Source organism: Oryza brachyantha, chromosome 3 (genome assembly GCF_000231095.2).
Source record: "Oryza brachyantha chromosome 3, ObraRS2, whole genome shotgun sequence".
Lineage (NCBI taxonomy): Eukaryota > Viridiplantae > Streptophyta > Magnoliopsida > Poales > Poaceae > Oryza > Oryza brachyantha.
In genome coordinates, this window is record NC_023165.2 from 28747336 (window position 1) to 28766203 (window position 18868).

An 18868-nucleotide genomic window follows, 5' to 3' on the forward strand; every position below is an offset into this window, starting at 1 on the left:
CCTAATTAGTTGGTAGCTAGATCGAGTTGCACATGCTGCTTTAATATTCGCGCTCGCTCAGTTGGTCCATCCATTGATCGATCGATCGATCAATCGAGCTTAGCCGCCGCGGCCATGTCGAAGGCGTTCACCAAGTCTCTCCTCGTGCACTTCAACAAGATCGTCAGGAGGCTCAGACCCTTCGTCGTCCATGCGCATCCGCCGTCGGCCGCCGAGAGGGCGAAGCCGTACGTCAGGCGGCCGTCCACGACGTCGACGGACGAGCAGCTGCTGCCGGCGCCGGACACGACGACGGATGTCACCCTGTGCAAGGTGGAGGGCGGCCTGCTCATGTCGCCGTCGGTCTTCCCGTACTTCATGCTCGTCGCACTGGAGGCCGGCGGCCTCGTCCGCGGCCTGCTGCTGCTGCTGCTCTACCCCGTGCTGCTCCTGCTCGGCCATGACCGGGCGGTCAAGGTCATGGTCATGGTGAGCTTCGCCGGCCTCAGGAAGGACGGGTTCCGGCTGGGCAGAGCGGTGATGCCCAAGCTCTTCCTGGAGGACGTCAGCGCCGAGGTCTTCGAGGCGGCGGCGGCGCCGGGAGCGCGGCGCCGGAGGAGGGTGGTGTGCGTGAGCGCCATGCCGAGGGAGATGGTGGAGCCGTTCTTGGTGGAGTACCTCGGCGTCGACGCCGTCGTCGCGCCGGAGCTGAGGGTGTACAGGGGGTACTACCTTGGCCTCACGCAGGCCGACGGCGAGGTGTTGCAGAGGCTGGACATGGAAGAGGTGATCGGGTTGAAGGAGCGCCACGGCGGCGATGGCCAGCTCTTCGTCGCCGGCATCGCCGGACTTGGGAGCTCGTTCCATCAGCTCTTCCGAAACTATTGCAAGGTTAGTAACAATTCACTGTATATGCATGCTGCATGCATGCTAATTGTGTCGTGACACAAACTACGACTCCACGTCAGCACATGCATGCATGTGTTTTCTAGCTAAGCCTACGGTCTAATTTACTAATTTGATTTGCATGCATATATGCACATAATTAAGGCTAGAATAGATATTCTTTTCTACTTGTAGTTCTTTTGGTTTATACATTTGATATTCAGATCGGTCTTTGTGTATATAGCTTTGATAGCATTTTTTAAAGAAAAAGACAGCTCCAGTTTAGCCGTTCCTCAGTCTAATGTTCGATGGTTCTAACTATTGCGCATATATTTGACTTTTTTTGTAATTTAAAAAAATTATATAACAATTTCATACTTTTTAATAAGTTAAAATTTGAATTTCCAACTTTAAATTTGGAGTTAATTTTGATGATTTTTTATCATTTTTTCAGCCATAGCTTTTAGATCCTATAATCACATATATAAAAGTTTTTATTAATAATTTTTTCGTTTATAAATATAATGTTTATCTTTTATTTTAAAAAGCCTAAAGACGACTAGTTGGACTGATAACGGCCAAGGCTTGTTTTCATCTGCCGGACACAGCTCAGAATGAGTATTGGCTTGGCTGGTCACGTATTTTATCAGCAAAAATTCAAATCCAAAATTAATTTTCAATTAAAAAGGCAACTGGCTGGTTACCGACAAAACATTGGGAGTGATATTGGTACAATTTCGTACATCAAAATGAACATGATGGATAAATACCACAAACTGCAAACTAACATGCATATAAATGAATCAAAATGAACACCATGCATGAATATAGTACGACATACACACATGTTATCAGGATTTATTGCACATGTGATGGCATGAATATGATATGCATTAGGCTAAAGTTGTTTAGGAAACATGTAGAAAATCTTAAATTATGAAATATCTTGGCCGGTGTTCTGGTACCAGTGTCACCGACTCATCCAGGTCGGCCAGTAACACACAATGATATTTTTAGGTAAAATTGCATGATTTTATTATAATTTTATAAAATTAAAGATATGTCATCCTGATCCACGTGTCATTGAATCATGTGGGCTTCACGTGTCATTGAGATGCCAATGACGTTTTTTTAGGTAATGGATAATCTGGCTTGGACTTCAAAAGAAATTACAACCACTTGTTACAGTCCGAGGTTCACACATAAGAGCAACATCAGATTGATTAAATCTCTGCGTATCTCTAACTTTATAAAATTATTAGGACACGGTTACAAATTTTCTTTTTTTTTAACCTATTGATAGCATCTGTAGATCTTTGTTCTCAACAAATTTTGATGACTCTGTTCCTATAATAATATTTAGTATTGTGTTACGTCTTCTATGTCAACATAACTTTGCTATATGTACAAATAAAACACTAATAGTATTTTACTGCACCTATACTTAATTCACCTCTTGATAAATATTGTCTATGGTACTTTAAAATGGTTTTAATACCAGGTTTATATATAAACAGTCAAACTTAAAAACACTTTCTCAGTTAGTAGAAATGAATAACATCACATTATAGGCTCTATATAAGGTCATTAATATATACTATATGGCACTGAACAAAGTCTCTGTTGACATCGACATCATCATTAATGAAAAGTTGTGTGCGTTTAGCTCTGCATCACTTCGTTAATTCATTGCGAATAGACGTTCATGTTGACATACTAGTACTAATAGCGTACTGTTTATCACTTGAATACGAGTAGTATTATCACTTGAATACTGGTACTAGCTACTATATATGATTATGACGTAGGTCAAATTAATCAACCGACTATATATGATAGTGGATGGTTAATTATTCTACCAGTTATTAACTACCGATTGTCGCTCGTCTTTTATTGGCGTTCTCTCTTCGCTTTCGCTTTTGTTTAGTCTTATAAGCTAATATTTAAATTTTTAATTTAAATCTAGAGTAAATTTTAGAGGTTTTTGTCGTATTTTATTTTTCCTTGACTTTTGTTTATGCTTATAAGTTTAACATTAAAATTTTTAACCTTAAATTTAGAGTAAAGTTTAAGAGTTTTTAGTCGCAGTTTATGTTTCATTCTTGACTTTTAAACGTCTAATAACACATATATAAAAATTTATTAATAAATTATTTTTTATTTATAAAAACAATCACCCCTACTTCTCCATGTATGTCTTTCTGGACCATTAATTACTTAATTGCACATAAACAGTTTACCCATTTATATATGCCATCGTTTACCTAACTACAAGCTTCTTGTGCTTTAAATTTGTTGGAATGCATGCATCTGATTATATTGGTGCAGTTTATAAGGGTGTGTCGTAAAAAAGGATATGTCTTGATTAATCGTGAGAGTGAAATAATTTGTTTAGCTTCGCTCTGATTCGATATCATAATATGTACGGCCGAGGGCTGTTTTGAGCTGCATGGGCATTGGTTGCTTTAAAGTTTAAAGCCCCACCATCCATTAATTTCCTCTGTTAAAGCTTCCCAACAGACATACATGCATCATAACATTAAATAAGTTATCATCTAGAATAAAAATTAATGTGACAAGTGAATAAATGAGAAAACAGAATAAAACCATGTCTTACATGAGACATGGTTTCTAACTAACATCTAAAATATCACGTGAGATAAGTAGCATTAAATTGAAGTATGGAATAGTGGTGTCTACAATGGAAAAGTAATGACTAGTACTAATTTCTTGGAAAAGTTTATAGAAACTATATCTAGCGTTATGTGTTGGGAATAGCCTAAAATAACCCAAACAAGCTAGAATCTTAAGTGGTTGGATCCACGTGTCATCCTTTTGGTCTTTAAGATTTGAAGAGTGAGGATGGATACTACACATCAACTCATCAATTTATAAAATATTTTTAACATAAATAACAAAATTAAGATGTAGAGAGTCAAATTTTAACTATTCTTTTGACATGTTCTTATATAACTAATGGTGTAATAAATTACTAGTTGTAAGCAAGTGAGAATGTAATTACTGCGACGCAGGAGGTGTACGTGGCAACGGAGTCGGCGAGGCGGCGGCGGCGGCGTCCCCTCCATCCACGGTGGTACTCGAAGCCGCTCATCTTCCACGACGGCCGCATCGCCTTCCGCCCGACGGCGTCCGCGACGCTCGCCATGTTCATGTGGATGCCGCTGGCCGCGCCCCTCGCCGTCCTCCGCACCGTCATCTTCCTCCTCCTCCCCTTCTCCCTCTCCGTCCAGATCCTCGGCGCGCTCGGCATGCACTGCCGCTACATCGCCGCGTCGTCGCTGTCGGCGGCGAGGGCCTTCGACCTCTTCGTCTGCAACCACCGCTGCCTGCTCGACCCGCTCTACGTCTCCGCCGTCTCCGGCCGCGCCGACCTCGCCGCCGCCACCTACAGCATCAGCCGCCTCTCCGAGATCCTCGCGCCCATCCGCACCTTCCGCCTCACCCGCGACCGCGCTGCCGACCGCGCCGCCATGCAGGCCCATCTCTCCCGCCGCCCCGGCGCTCACCGCGGCGGCGGCGGAGGGCTGGTGGTGTGCCCCGAGGGGACCACCTGCCGCGAGCCGTTCCTGCTGCGGTTCAGCCCGCTGTTCACGGAGCTCGGCGCCGACGTGCAGCCGGTGGCGCTCTACTCCGAGGTGGCCATGTTCCACGGCACGACGGCCGGGGGGTGGAAGCTCCTCGATCCCTTCTTCCTCCTCATGAACCCCTCGCCGGCCTACGTCCTCCAATTCCTGGACCCCGTCGCCGAGGCCGAGCGCGGCGGCGGCGGCCCGGAGGTGGCGAACGAGGTGCAGCGCCGGATCGCGGCGGCGCTGGGGTACACCTGCACGGCGCTGACGAGGAGGGACAAGTACCTCGTGCTCGCCGGCAACGATGGCGTCGTCGCCAGCAAGAGCAGTTAATTAATTAATCACCAAGTAATTAATGCACTAGTTAATTATTACTGTGTACACGAGTGTGTGATTAAGTAGTTAAGTACGTGTCAGTGTCTGTGACTGGATTGTAATTAGGACGCAAGTTATTAATAATAAGGTTTGCAAAAGGCATGCCGGTTGTTAAGAGATGTTTGCTTGTCCATCGCCATGTACAAACGTGTCCGTATATACGTACGGGATCTGGCAAAAAATGAAGAGTAATTATGTTGAACAGTTCATATTTTCTCGAAAACTATTTGTACTACTTTAGAAAAGATTAGCTGTGGTTGTGGCTGCTGACGATAATCCCTCGAGTCGCAAAGGCACGACTTCCCTGATCCTTACGGTATACTCACTCTGTATCACAAAAAGCGTACTTGATGTATTTTCATGGGATGGAGTGTATAGCTTGGGAAATTTCACGAGAATATTTTTGTAACATTGGCAAAAAATTCAGGAAAAAATAATAGCGGTATATCACGATGTATCGCGTGGTTTTATATTTATCGTCCTACCAGACATATATATCGTGATTATTAATATTATGAAATACACTATGATTATTGCCAAGAATATCGTGATACTCGTTTCATACCACACGATTTCCTTTCTAAAACCGCGACATTTTCATTTAAATTTTTAAAATTTAAATTTATATGATTTTTGAATGATTATTGACGTACCATCACCTCGCATTGTTGGCAAAAAAAAAACAATAATTGCCAGCCCTGCCCCTTGAATCACAACCAACTCACTCTTATTTTTATTTTTTCGCTCTTATCTTTTCACTTATGTATGTGCTATATAAGCCAAAATTTAAATTTTTAACTACTTATATTTAGAGTTAATTTTAAGATTTTTTTCACTAAAGTTATTTTCCAACCTTGACTTTTAGATCACCAAATGTATATAAAAACATTATTTACAATTATTTTTTTTATTTGTAAATATATTAAAAATATTATTTACAATTATTTTTTATTTGTAAATATATTGTTTTACCTTGTTGTCAATCACCCAGTGTTTGAAATTTCTGAAATTCCGGTCCCCCTGCAGGAAACAATTATGTCCGAAATTTTCAATCTTCTTAATTTTCCTTGAACTTTGTAAATTCAACAAAAAAAAATAAAATTTGGTCAATATTCTTTAAAAGGCAGATAACTTCAAACCGAGGTATTCCGGAATTCCAAAAATTTCCAAGATACTGGATTTTCCGGTCTATGGATTTTTTTCAATGAAATTGAAACTGTTAAATATTTGTAAAAGTAGAGTTAATTTATGTCAGGAACATATTTGATGCTTTGGATTCTATCAACAAGACTTCAGCAGAACGATGCAATATATATACTGATGACAGGATTACGGAAATTGCAGCTTACGCTACCAGCCCAACAATTCATTCATATGGGCTAAACATATGTGCATTTTGCACTTCAACAATCTTTGTCACATACATGTTCTCTCTTTTCTCTCTGATTTTCCAATTCTCTCCATATGGAATCACAGCAAGTCGAATCATGATTCTGAAATGGTATCACCTTAACCGAGTCAGGTCGATTGTGAAGCCAGGAGGACCTTTTATTGCGGTGTTTTCCTGCATAACTATATCTGTTTTACTTCTTTCAGCTCACCAGAGGAATGGCTACCAAAGCTTCTTCGGTTACCATTGCTTCTTGCCCTTCTTCTTTTTCTTGTTACTGCTATTACTACCCTTACCATTGCTTCCACTTCCTGGAGAGGTGGGCTCGTTTTGCGCACCAAACGCTTCAAACATGCCAGACTGCATTGCATTCTGCAACCACTCAAAGAACTCCTCTTCATCAATTACCCCATCCATGTTTGCCCCGTTAGGGACCCCTCCACCCCTCTGCGCCGAGGTGCTCCCCTTGCCACTGCTCTGCTTTGCCAAGCTGGCGTTGACATGAAAGCTCGGCTTGTGAGTGTTTGCTGGGCATCTCATTCCCTGAAGAACAAAACAGTTGTATATCAATTCATAAATTTCTTTTACTTTTCTATATGCTTACTAGGCAGAGATAAAATGTAATTGAGTCATATTGTGGTAACTCCATTTGGCACCTCAACCACCACGGTGAATAACCGTAGCATAAAAGGATTATCCAAATAGTACATGGGGAAATAAAGAATTTCCACGAGTACTTTTTGCCAAATCTTCAAACTAACAGTTCTCCTTAATGTCCCCCGCTCACAGTTTTCATGACCTAAACTAAACTTTCAGTGAATGAAATAGTTTAGCATTTTGGTGGATACTGTATAGTACTCATGTTGCACAGCACCTGAATATGTTTTCAAGTGCATCATTACATGATGGTGTATTGTATATGTTCAGACAAGAGATCATAGCTATGACCATTCAATATGCAACCCTTGCTATGCATGAATATTGTCACAAGAACAAAGTGGCAAGGCCTTAGGTACAAAACAAGCAACTTTGTAAGAACTATATTAAAAAATCAACTGAATGAATCACAAATTTCATTGTAGAATATCTGAATTACCTGACAGCTGAACCACTCAGTGACATCAAAAATGTTGCTTTCAGCACAAACATATGCATGAGGCAAATCAGGCTGCATTGTAACATCATTACATGTCAGTCATAGCAGATTTATGATGGCTACGTACCACGCAAACTATTCTTTTTTCCAAAAGAAGCTGAATTACAGTAAAACAGCAACTGGTAAAGGCTCGAATAATCTGACATTACCTTTTGCAGCAATCCAAATAGAACAGGTTGAAAAGACTGCTCAACCCATCCATCCCCATCTTTAGCTTGGTGAAAATCTTTGCAGTCCTAAGGTAAAGAAAACACATTATTTTCATAACAGACACGAAGGAGCATGGTATCAAAGGTAAAAATAACCACATGCCCAAAATAATACCTGACACCATCTAGCTTGTGATTTAGCTCTTCCTGTATAAATCCACAGGTGGAAGTCACCACATTTCTTGCAGGCTATTCTTCTTGATAAACCATGAGGTCCTTCATCAACACCTTCAGAAGGGCTAAACCCTTGTTGGAAAAAACCACTTCCTCCTTTCTAGTAATTAGAGAGAGAAAAAAAAAGGTATCAAGACAACAAGAACAAATCATATTAAATAATTGCAAGGAAGAGAACAAATTAAAGCAATTGATACAAGAATAGGCCCAATTCAAAGAGAAGTTTCTTTGCAGCATATACTAATACTATTGATCCAAGTAAACCTGAACTTCTCTTAACATGTGTATAGTTTTATCTATCATTGACACTTCTTCAAACCATCATTAGTGAATCGACCACAGAACATTAAAAATATTTGATGGTGGTAAGCCAAATTTTTGCTTTTGGCAGATATATATTTTGACAAGACTGCAAGTATAATACCATTTTAACCATCAAAACTATGATTTCCAAAACCTACATAGGAGTGTACCATTGATCTATAACAAGAATCCCGAATTCCTGATCCAATAACACAACTGTTCATCTATATCGTGAATCAGACTAATACCAATTCAGTTTCATTGTCTCACTGATGACCTCAACCAGGCCCATCCTCTCATTTGCTACTATAAAAGAATATATACCATTATTTTACTGATACAATGAAGATATATTTCCATTTGCACTTCAAAATCATGTTGACACAGCATAACTATTTTGTAATTAGGCCAAATATTCATGATTTATTCCAGCTAGACTAGAAAATTTTCGTCTGATCAGAGTCAACCAGTGTTGATAAACAACCAGAAGTTGCAGATAAATCTCAGGATGCTGTTTGGAACTATTTTAAAGAAAGAAGATTTAGAGGGGGAAATATAGCAAAGCACCAAGAACACTCATAAAAAGGAATATCTAAGAAAACCTTTTGAGAAGCACTCTGAAACCGTCTGAAGTAATTTAAAAGCTCCTCCCTCCTTAACTCATCGTCATATGTCTTCCGTTTCAAAGAATCAAGAAGAACCTGTGTATTTTGAATTGGGCCTCATTAATAAATGCAACCTTCATCAGATCTGTGGTTAACTCAACAAGAAATACAATCAAACCTCATAAGCATTTTGAAGTTTTTTAAATGCATCAGCAGCTTTATCATTGCCCATGTTCTTATCAGGGTGGACTAACATAGCCTGCAAAATTATTAAATCTAATTAATAAATAAAAATAATGTGACTTTGCACAACATGAATAATAGGGTCAAAGATAATAGTTAATTCTTGTATCACCTTTTTCTTGTATTCTCTCTTGAGTAATGACACATCTATACTTTCATAACGATGAAAACCTAACGCTGAATAGTGATCGGTGCAGTTCAGTAAACGAGCCACCTCATCTTCAGAGTTCAGCTCTTTTTCAGCTCCACTAGTTGAAGGATCACCAGGGCCACGATCTGATGGTTGAGCATATCCGGACTGTGAGGTATTGTCTGCTGATGATTGTTGAAATTCTCCAAAGAAGCCAGATCTGCCTGAATTTTGCCCAGAGTTCCTTGAAGAGCCAGTAGATTTGTTATCGTCTACATTGTTCTTTAGGAATTGCACAAGAACATCACTTGAAATGAAAGATAAGTTCAGGCTCAAAAGCAAGCCAAGCCATCCAACATAGCTTTTTGCACAATACATTGAATATAGGCAGGTGACAAGAAGTGCAAAACGTTCATGCTTCAAGAAAAAGGAAGCACCTGTATTTCAAGAAATATTAGTGTTGAATAGACTGAGTCAAGGAAATAGTAAACAAACTGTAGAAATATTACCTCCAAGAATTATGATGGCACTTGTTGTCCAAAAGCTTCCATACAGCCACAAAATCACCACGGCAACCACTGCAATAACCAGGACAGCAAGACCAAGACCAACAAAAGCAACTACAGCAGCAGAAATTACCTGGATAACATAGACAATAGAATTGATGAATGCTTTCAAAAATGTTTAGGAGCATTTATTTTCGTTTCATAATTCAAACTTTCACTATTAATGCCATTAGCCCATAACTAGTTGCATTATTTAATCATACTTATTTTGTCTTGTGAAAAATTGAACTGTAGGCATTGTCAATGTTGTCTGATCGGCCGATCGGACCTGATCGCCATGGCACCGATCAGGTCGATCAGGACGATTAATCGTTGATCAGCCCGATTAATCGAGGCTGATCGGTACAGTTGTGCGGTATATTTACCGGAACATAATAATTCTATATACTATTTAGTGTGCACCATAATATGCAACAATAGAGATATTACTTGAGGGTTAGATGGTACTTACCTTTTGAGGGAAAGAAACCCTACAAATAGTGGGTCGGCCAAACTAAAATTCTAAGTGACAAAAGATTTTCCAGGCTGGCCCAAAACATCCTGATCGGCCTGATCGTTGGATCATCTAATCGGCCGATTGATCGCCCCTGATCGCCGATTAATCGGACGATCAGAGACCTGATCGGGCTGATCGTTTAGAATGCGCTGATCGAGGTCAGGGGACCGATCAGCCCGATTAATCGCGATTAATCACGATTAATCGGACGATCAGATAACATTGGGCATTGTGCAACACTAATTTCTCTTGGTTCCATTTTGCAACATAGCCTAGTAAACATTTACAGCAAAGGCAACTCAAAAGGTAAAAGGATAGCAGAATCATACCAATAATATTAGCATTTTCTTTAGTCCAAGCATTGCAAAAATTGATAGCGTGCTGCACCAAAGTACCACAAGGAATGAGTTTGTCCCCAGTCGTAGCAAAGAATCGAAGCCCCTTATGTTGCAGTTGAACCAAACTGCCAACAAGAGCAATATCAACTTTCCAGCATTAAACATCCATGCCCGACAAATAGGATAAGCATACCCAATTTTCCCGCTGACATAGTCATGCCCCTTCTGTACAATAGACATGAAAGTTGTGATTGCTGGCCTATTTCTCTCAACTAGCAGTTTGCTTTCTTCCATTATATACATCACGGAAGCCCTAAAAATTGATGCAGCCATGCAAGCTATGCACCTGGTCTTCTCCAATACTTTGTTAGCAAAAACCGGCATTGGGGTTTGTTCTATTGATGAGTTTTTACCACATCCGCGCCGTGAAGATTTTCTGCCATCTCTTCTTACTTTGGGAGCACTGAATGACAATTCATTTTCTCCTGAATTGCTTATATCATAATTGGTGTCTACTGACTGCTGTTTTGAGGCTCTGTCATCTGATTTGCCTGAGGATGAAATGCCATTGCTTCTGTTGTTCTTCTTATTACCTTTTGTTTTCTGGCCATAGTTTCCTTGAACATGTGAACTTTGATTGTCACCATCCATCACATCACTTTTTGGTGTATTTAGTACATCGATGTTAGTTGTATTTTGCCGGTTAGTTGGAGCACGATTTGGAGCACTTTTACTTTGACTTCCTTTTCGAGCCATGGTTTCAAGATTCACAGCTCAGGCAAGGCTAAATAAATCTGTCCATCTTCCCTTGGTAAAACAGTACCTATGGGTACAAAATGACATGCCATAAGGATGGATATAACATAAGCCTACTAAAAATAAGTGTTCTGCAGCATTAATCCATGTAATATGAAGTTTTAACTTCTAAGAACATAAATAGCTACTGGGATTCAAATGAGGTATATGCGCTCAGCAAGAGACAATTGCCCGTGACTGTCAGCAGGTTAATGTAGTCGAGTGTGAATTACATTGAAAGGATAACATATTTAGAGGATATCACAATTAATTTATGCAGTTTCATCCATTAGACATACCAAAAGTGTTTTTAACAGAACCCACATCAATGAGTGATAGTAAATCGGTGGCACTCATCCCTTAAGCAACAAACTATATTGAACAAATTTGAGGCCCTCTAATCAATCACCAGAGAAATACGAAGTTGAAGTCATAACTGAGGATTAAGAATAGTTAGTTTAGGATGACAACAGAAGCATATTTTGATTAACTAACTTACGCCAGAATAAGACAAGCTAGTTACATTTCAGTGTTTAGTGTTTTGTCGCGATGCCCCAACTCATTATTAACAGAAATATTCATTCGAGATTAGCGCAAAACTTTTCTTATAAAAGAGTATACTAAAGTGAAAAACTCAAAAGCAGTAACAACCAGAAAAAGGGCACATTGCACATGTCATTTGTATGATTCGTTCAGAACCATTGTTTGATAAGACGCCCAATCAAAAAATGAGGATATAAGGCTCTGGGTTTCTTCCAAACACATTTGGCTTTTCATGGCATGCATGGACATCATAACCGACCCCGACAAGATAATTATAACTGAGGATTAAGAACAGTTGGTCTAGGATGACAACGGAAGCATATTTTGATTAACTAACCTTACGCCAGAATAAGACAAGCTAATTTCACTTCAGTGTTTAGTGTTTTGGAGCGATGCGCCAACTCATTAGTAACCGGATATTCATTCGAGCATAGCACAAGCCTTTACTTCTAACAGAGTACCAAACAAAAAACCTTAAAACAACAACAACCAGAAGGAAAAAGGCACACTGGAGATGTTTTTTTATCGTGAGAAACATTGTTTGATAAGCTAGCCAAATCAAAAGAATGAGCATGTAACGACACTAACGGCTTTCTTCCAAAGACATATGACTTTTCATGGCATGCATGAACATAGACAACCCGACCAGATAATTACCCTCGTACAGTGCAGCAGCACATCTCTCTCCAACTCCTGATGTCTGTCCTTCGGGAACACAATTCCGCTTGCCAAATTGCTCGCCCAAAACAGCATGCAAAACCTAATGTAGAGCATGTGGGTTCAATTGAGGCCAAAATTGGTAAATAAAGCGCTATCACAGCTCTACTGCGCAGCAAACAAAATCCGCAACAACCATACCGAGTGAATCATCCATCCAGGAAATAATAATAATAACTACACGAGATTGCTCGCGACAACGCAGAGAAGTTAGGGTTTGTTACCCCACCAACAGGATCAATCCGAGCCCCGGGGGGTGGATCTCCCCCTCCCGCTCGGCGCCAGTCCAGTAGAGCGGGGCGGGGGAGCTCGAGGGCGGCTGGCGCTGAGGAGGCGGAGGCGGAGGAGGGGCTCCCCTCGGGAGGGAGGAAGCAGTAGCTCCGGCGGGTGGAGGGGAGGGCGGAGGCGGCGCGGTCGGCGGAGAGCGCCGCCGTCGTGTCGCGAGGGACGAGAGAGGAAATTGCAGAAACGTGGATGGGATGGATGAGGAGAAAAAAAAAAAGAAGAAGAAAGAGAAAAAATAATGGAACTTGTGGCCGTTGCCTTTTTACGATTTTGCCATTATGGTACGACATGATTGATCTTTTGTTTACTTCTTATGGTCTGTGCGTGTGATTGCTGTGTTAAACCCATGTGATTGAATTTTCTCGCTGAATATAAAATTTGATGCTTCTCAAAAATATATTTTATCTTTTGAGTACTCTAAATATATTAGTTGGACAATCTAATTTTGATGGGTGACGACTAATAGATGATGCAATTAACTTAGTGATATCTGTTTAAACATTCGTATTATTAAAAAAACACATAACTATTAATTTTGTTATGATTTAATTTATAATTAAATGTATTTTACGCTTAATTTATATTTTTTAATAAAATCAATAATCAAACGGGTGCATACGAGTCGACGGCGTAATCTAGAGTGTTGTTAAATTTACTTTAGCAGTGTGTAAATATTGTTGTGTTGTTTTTTGCTATAAGGCCAACCTAACACATCATTTCTGAAGTGCTCCGTCATCACATTTTCTAATTATAAACCGTTGCAGAAATTTAATTTTGAAAACTTAATTTTAGGATGATTTTAGGGTTTATTCATCATAGCTTAGATTCTCACTTTTTTAAATCGTCGAGAACATGTATATAAATTTTTACTTACAAATTGGCTTATTATCAACCGGAGGTAAAACGATGAGGGTGTATAATTGCTAGCACATGAAACCACCGTTCTTACGTCTACAGTTGATAAGCTATAGAAAAATTAACAAAACAATCGAAAATAATTCATAGATATTTTTTATATCTTTGCTATTACTGGTTTAAAAATCAATGCTAAAAATAGACAAGGAAAAAAGTTCTAAATCTAACTCTAAAAGTAAGTTTTACAGTAAAGTTTTGATTGTGGCTGACAAGATCACAATCAGGCAATGAGATGCTACAATTTTTTTTGTGTTGGCATATCAGATATGGCATGCGCGACTAATTTAGACTATTTTTCCTTTTTATACTCAACGACTAATTCAAATTCAAAAACAGTATCCAGTTGGGAAAAAAATGGGCACGATACCATTGCATTTTTAGAGATCGAAATGAATACGCATAAATCCATCACAATTTATAAACTTCTTCATCCATCCAAAGTCCAAAAATATAAAGATATATAGCTATAAAACTGAACAGAGGGGGGGTATAAATGAACATAATGCACCAGTACACAAATGAGCATTACCTGTATATTACATATGGATTCATGTCACTTTGTTAGAGTTCATATCACAACAGGAGATGAAGACATTGTAGGAATGCCAGGATGATGCATAAGGCGGTAACCATTTTTTGAAAAATGGATTTAAACTCTGCATTTAAAATATTACAGCCAGTTTATTCAGGCACCTGGACTTCTGTACCTACACGATGGATCAGCACCTTCAAAGCACGAATGCAGTACAGAAACACAGCAGTTTTGCGGTTGCAATTTACAGTTAATGCATGTCGAGGACCGAAATGCACACTCATCCCATTGTAACTTGGCGATTTTTCATAGTGGTGACTTTTTACAATCTTCTCATGATCATAGCAACAGTACAAAGGTAACACATAGATGAACATGCTAGGGGCATTGGCAAGCCCTAGAAGTAGTCCCAAGTCCCTGACATATCAAGATACAAAACCCATTCAGATCAACAATAGCACATGTTCTTACTTTTCCGACACCTAGCTAGGTAGGAGCTAACTGCTAGGATAGCCACCAGTTGCGCGATTTTACAACCCTAGGAAGGGACATTGGTTCCTTGCATGACCAGGGATTAGTTTCTTCACAACCTCCACTGGAACACCCTTCAACTCTGGCGAATGCAGCGAATGAAGCAGTAAGAAACTTGGCAATTGGTGACAGTGATCTGTAATGCAGCTAAACTGTTACATGAACTTACCATGGGGCTTGAAGTTAAAGAGGGGAGGCAGGAACCGGCCATTGGGAAGGCGAGCGTTTGGGTCCCGAAGCTCATCAAAGAAAGGATGAATAAGAGCATCCAGCTGCGCAAGCATTGTAACTTGGCATTAGACATGCAGATTATGCTTCATTAGATGGAAGAGAACTCCAGGATATGTACTTACAGCTGAGCACCGAAGGTGTGGTGAGTACTGAAGCAGCCTGGAGACCAGATCTACTGCTTCAGGTGGTATTCTTTTATGGAAAACCTAAACGTTAGGTAAGTAATAAGCAATCCACCAACAACTTTGAATTGTATAAAAACTAAACAACACCAAATTGCAATGTGGAGAGCTTTACTTTATGCCAAGGGTGTGCTTTGATTTGGGGAAACTTAAATTCTGTGTAGTTTGGATTCATGCACTTGATTTCTTCTCTTGTAGGTGTACCCAGAACCTGTAATAAACATCACAAACTTGTTGATGAATGACCTAGAGCAGTGTGAATAGATTACAAGATCAACCAGTAGAATCACCTTGATAATTTCAACAAGTTGGTCAAGTCCACTTTCACCAGGAAAGAGAGGCTGTCAATTAGACCAGATATAAATGCGTGAGCTCCACGATTTCCTCAAACAAGTTTATTTGTTCGCAGTGGTTTTTCCCTATAAAGATAACAATCAGGACTCCTTTCTGATTTTCAAGTTCACCTGTCCTGTTAGAAGTTCAGCCAGGACACATCCAGCAGACCAAATGTCAATTGCTGTTGTGTACTCAGTAGCACCAAAAATAAGCTCCGGAGCTCTGTAGTATCTTGAACAGATGTATGAAATATTGGGCTCGCCTTTCACCTATATATCATCAAGTATAACAAGTGTAAGGTGCTAAACACTGGCTAAGATCAAATAAAAGAATGTCAAGAAGGAATAGATATGCACCAGAACTTTTGCACTACCAAAATCACAGATCTTCAGCTGGTGTGTGTGGGGATTAACCTGGTACAGAAGGCAAAGGTGTGAATTCAATGGAGGAAAGGAAACAATCATGTGGCACATTGTTCTTCATGCATAGATAAACCCAGTGTTCTCTGTTTCAACTATAAAGAGTTGGTTTCAAGCTCAACAGAGTATATTCAGCATGCTTAGGCATACTGTCTAGGAAAAGCTTTCATGTCAAGATGCATTTTCCATTTTAATCAAATACAGATAGCTAAAAGTAAATTTATTGTGGCTTGAGAATGCTCCTGAACTTCTAAATGAATTATTCAAAATGAATCATTCATGCTTAGCTGGCAACTAAAGGAAAATGGTCAGCTTACAGGTCAACCATAGCCATTCTACAGAAAATGATCACTTTATAGTTTCTACAGTCCCAAAATATTACTAGAAAAATTAATCTACCATTAGTCTTACCAGAAGATTTTGCGGTTTTATGTCCCTGTGGCAGACACCGATGCTCCGATGAATGTATGCTAGAGCCCTACAAATCTGTCAAATGAAAGTATAATGCAAGTTTCCAACCAAATAAGCTGACAGTCAACTGAGGCTTTTTGTAGGCTTGCCACTGTGGCAGTATCTACTTGGACTAAATAAATTTTGCAGGGAAAATGCTCAAGATAGGGAACTAATAAAAAACACCACAGACATAGAAAAATTCAGATCCAGAATTTATGGCTTTGAGACTAAGCTGAATTGGAAGCAATTAGGTAAAAAAAAGATAATTGCTTGCATAGAGTACATACTTATAGTGGCAACTCCAATTAATCCACACTCTTTAATTTACACCGGTAAGGCAGCATTGTACATTGTTACATCAAACTTAAGGAAACCTAGTATTGAAATTGATGATTACCTGATACACATAAAGTTTCACGTATATTAGTGGCATGCATCGGTTCATCTTGTTGTACTGTCTAATGACACGGTGAACTGTCTCAGGGACATACTCAAGAACAAGATTTAGAAAAAGTTCATCCTTTTCAGTGGTTGAGAAGAAACAGTGTTTCAGAGACACAACATTCGGATGGTCTAGGAGACGCATCATTTGTAATTCGCGATTCTTGTATCTTTTATCCTGAAGGACCTTCTTGATAGCTACTGTCTCACCTGTCTCCAGACATTTTGCCTGCCAAACCAGAATTCAATTCCATGCACTTGTTGAAGTTATTTGTGCTATATTATGGAAAAGAGCAATTTAAATGCCCTCAGCAAATATCTGTAAATTATATTTCAACTTCCAAGTACTAGCAAATATACCTGAAAAACAACACCAAATGACCCTTGCCCAATAACACGCTCGGCCATGTAACTTATAGTCTGCTATGCACAAAACATAAAGGATGGCTTTCATCATAAACTGAAGAATCCGTAGGCAACTGAACATTACTAAAAGAAAACTAAGCTGCATCTACCTGCTTCCTTTGGCCACCTCTGCCACCAATAGTTGTGACAATGATATGTCCAGTTTCTGTACCATTACCATTAATAATTGTAGCTTCTACTTCCTGCAACAAATGAGAACAAGTAAATCTTCCCATCAAAATGTGACTTGATATTGCAAACAAATACAAAATGGATACACAGTAAAGTGTTGAAGAGAAAAGAGGCAGGGAATGAAATGATTGGCTATCTGATACTGTCACACATACAGTCCATAGCAGAATAGACTCGTACCTTCTCATCTCTTATTTTCAAATCATTCATTTCATCATGCAAACTGTCCACGCCTAGACTAGTACCACCTGCATCTCTCAGACCAGATGCCGGGGCCATACCGACTGAGGCCATTGATTGTTGAATCAGAATTATGGCACTGAAATCCTCATTGCATTGAACCCATTTATTACCTGCAGGGACAGAGAAGCAAAAATCAAGAAATATGAACAAACATTGGGCTATACAGTACATCTTTTTTTCTGGCTGGGCCAATAGAAAGCTGTCAATCAAATTATATCAAGATTAATAACAGTGCATACAATGTTAGGCTAACTTCTAAGTTCTAACATGAAGGCATCAGCCATACAAAAATTCCTGAGCAAACCAAACGGCACTCTGCGGTTAATCGATCCTATGGGGATCATTGGGATTTTTTTCTTTTGAAACCTGGATTTTGGCATAGTTGCACAACAACAACTATCTCAGCCAGTCAGCTTACAAGAAAACTCGCTCTGACCAGGAAATCCTCACCTTCCTCTCCTTCTACACTAAAGTCGACTAAAGTAAAGTCAGTGAATTGAAAGCTTCGCGGAGCCGCTTCATAACCGGAAGCTTGACTTCAACGAAGGAACTAAACCCTGCAACTTGCGAGCTCTAGAAGAGAAGAAATCTGATACGCAGCAACGAGAGCAGAGCAGAAGTCGCCTCTCCGAGCTCAAGAACCCACTCCTTCGCCACCCAAGAACAGAATGCTACTACATCATTAAAAAAAATGCGTCTTTCCCACTGATAGCCCACAAATTCGACGGCTTTGGGGCGCTAAACCCTAGCCCTCACCAATCCCCTCCCTCAGTAGATCAAACAAGGCTGATCGAGCAAGAACCCATCAAGATCAGGCAGCTCAGGTAGCCACGGTACGAATAGCGGGACTTGGTTGGGATGGGTGCGTACCAGGGTGCGGCGTGGCGTCGCTCCGGCTCCGACCGGATCATGGGGCTGCTGCTGCGAGGTGGATCGAGCGAGTTGAGGGCGAATCTGCCGGGACACTCTCCGCTTCACCTGAGCTGCGGGTGGTGGTGCACTGCTGCGGTGGACCGGTGGGCGGAAAGCAACTCCGGGAATGCCCCCCTGAAAATCTGGTTTTTTTTTTCTTGGAGGACATCAAATTGAACTTCATTCGAAACAAATAAGGTTCATTTGGGTTGAAGAAAATTCAAATGAATTTTAAATGATTCCAAGCCTTATGATTTTCTCTAGATTGAAAGAGGATCTGGGCATACCAAATTCTTA

At 40.1% G+C, this 18868-nt stretch overlaps 3 protein-coding genes across 5 annotated transcripts; 1 reads left to right on the plus strand and 2 right to left on the minus strand.

Annotated features, from left to right (window-relative positions):
• LOC102720696 (probable glycerol-3-phosphate acyltransferase 3) lies at positions 1–5031 on the plus strand. The gene is made up of 2 exons (XM_040521663.1): positions 1–870; positions 3897–5031. The coding sequence occupies exons 1-2, from the start codon at positions 115–117 to the stop codon at positions 4785–4787; spliced, it is 1647 nt and encodes a 548-aa protein (XP_040377597.1). The 5' UTR covers positions 1–114; the 3' UTR covers positions 4788–5031.
• Positions 5032–6120: 1089 nt separating this feature from the next.
• On the minus strand, positions 6121–12977 carry LOC102699671. 3 transcript variants are annotated; one of them, XM_040521981.1, is made up of 11 exons: positions 12719–12977; positions 12435–12537; positions 10431–11262; positions 9549–9678; positions 9022–9476; positions 8845–8925; positions 8664–8762; positions 7700–7858; positions 7525–7611; positions 7316–7387; positions 6121–6762 (listed from the first exon to the last, which is right to left on the minus strand). In XM_040521981.1, exons 3-11 carry the CDS (start codon positions 11193–11195, stop codon positions 6460–6462), a joined length of 2151 nt encoding a protein of 716 aa, XP_040377915.1. In that variant the 5' UTR covers positions 11196–11262; positions 12435–12537; positions 12719–12977; the 3' UTR covers positions 6121–6459. The 3 variants fall into 3 exon arrangements, with proteins under 3 accessions (XP_040377915.1, XP_015691098.1, XP_006650851.1); XM_015835612.2 differs by lacking the exon at positions 12435–12537 and having other exon boundaries at positions 12724–12977; XM_006650788.3 differs by lacking the exon at positions 12435–12537.
• Positions 12978–14206: 1229 nt separating this feature from the next.
• Positions 14207–18733, minus strand: LOC102700129 (shaggy-related protein kinase alpha). Its single transcript, XM_006650789.3, has 13 exons — positions 18530–18733; positions 17597–17769; positions 17335–17427; positions 17180–17239; positions 16776–17048; positions 16337–16411; positions 15863–15919; positions 15635–15775; positions 15461–15511; positions 15286–15381; positions 15111–15194; positions 14927–15029; positions 14207–14839 (listed from the first exon to the last, which is right to left on the minus strand). Exons 2-13 carry the CDS (start codon positions 17708–17710, stop codon positions 14757–14759), a joined length of 1230 nt encoding a protein of 409 aa, XP_006650852.1. The 5' UTR covers positions 17711–17769; positions 18530–18733; the 3' UTR covers positions 14207–14756.
• Positions 18734–18868: the final 135 nt, after the last annotated feature.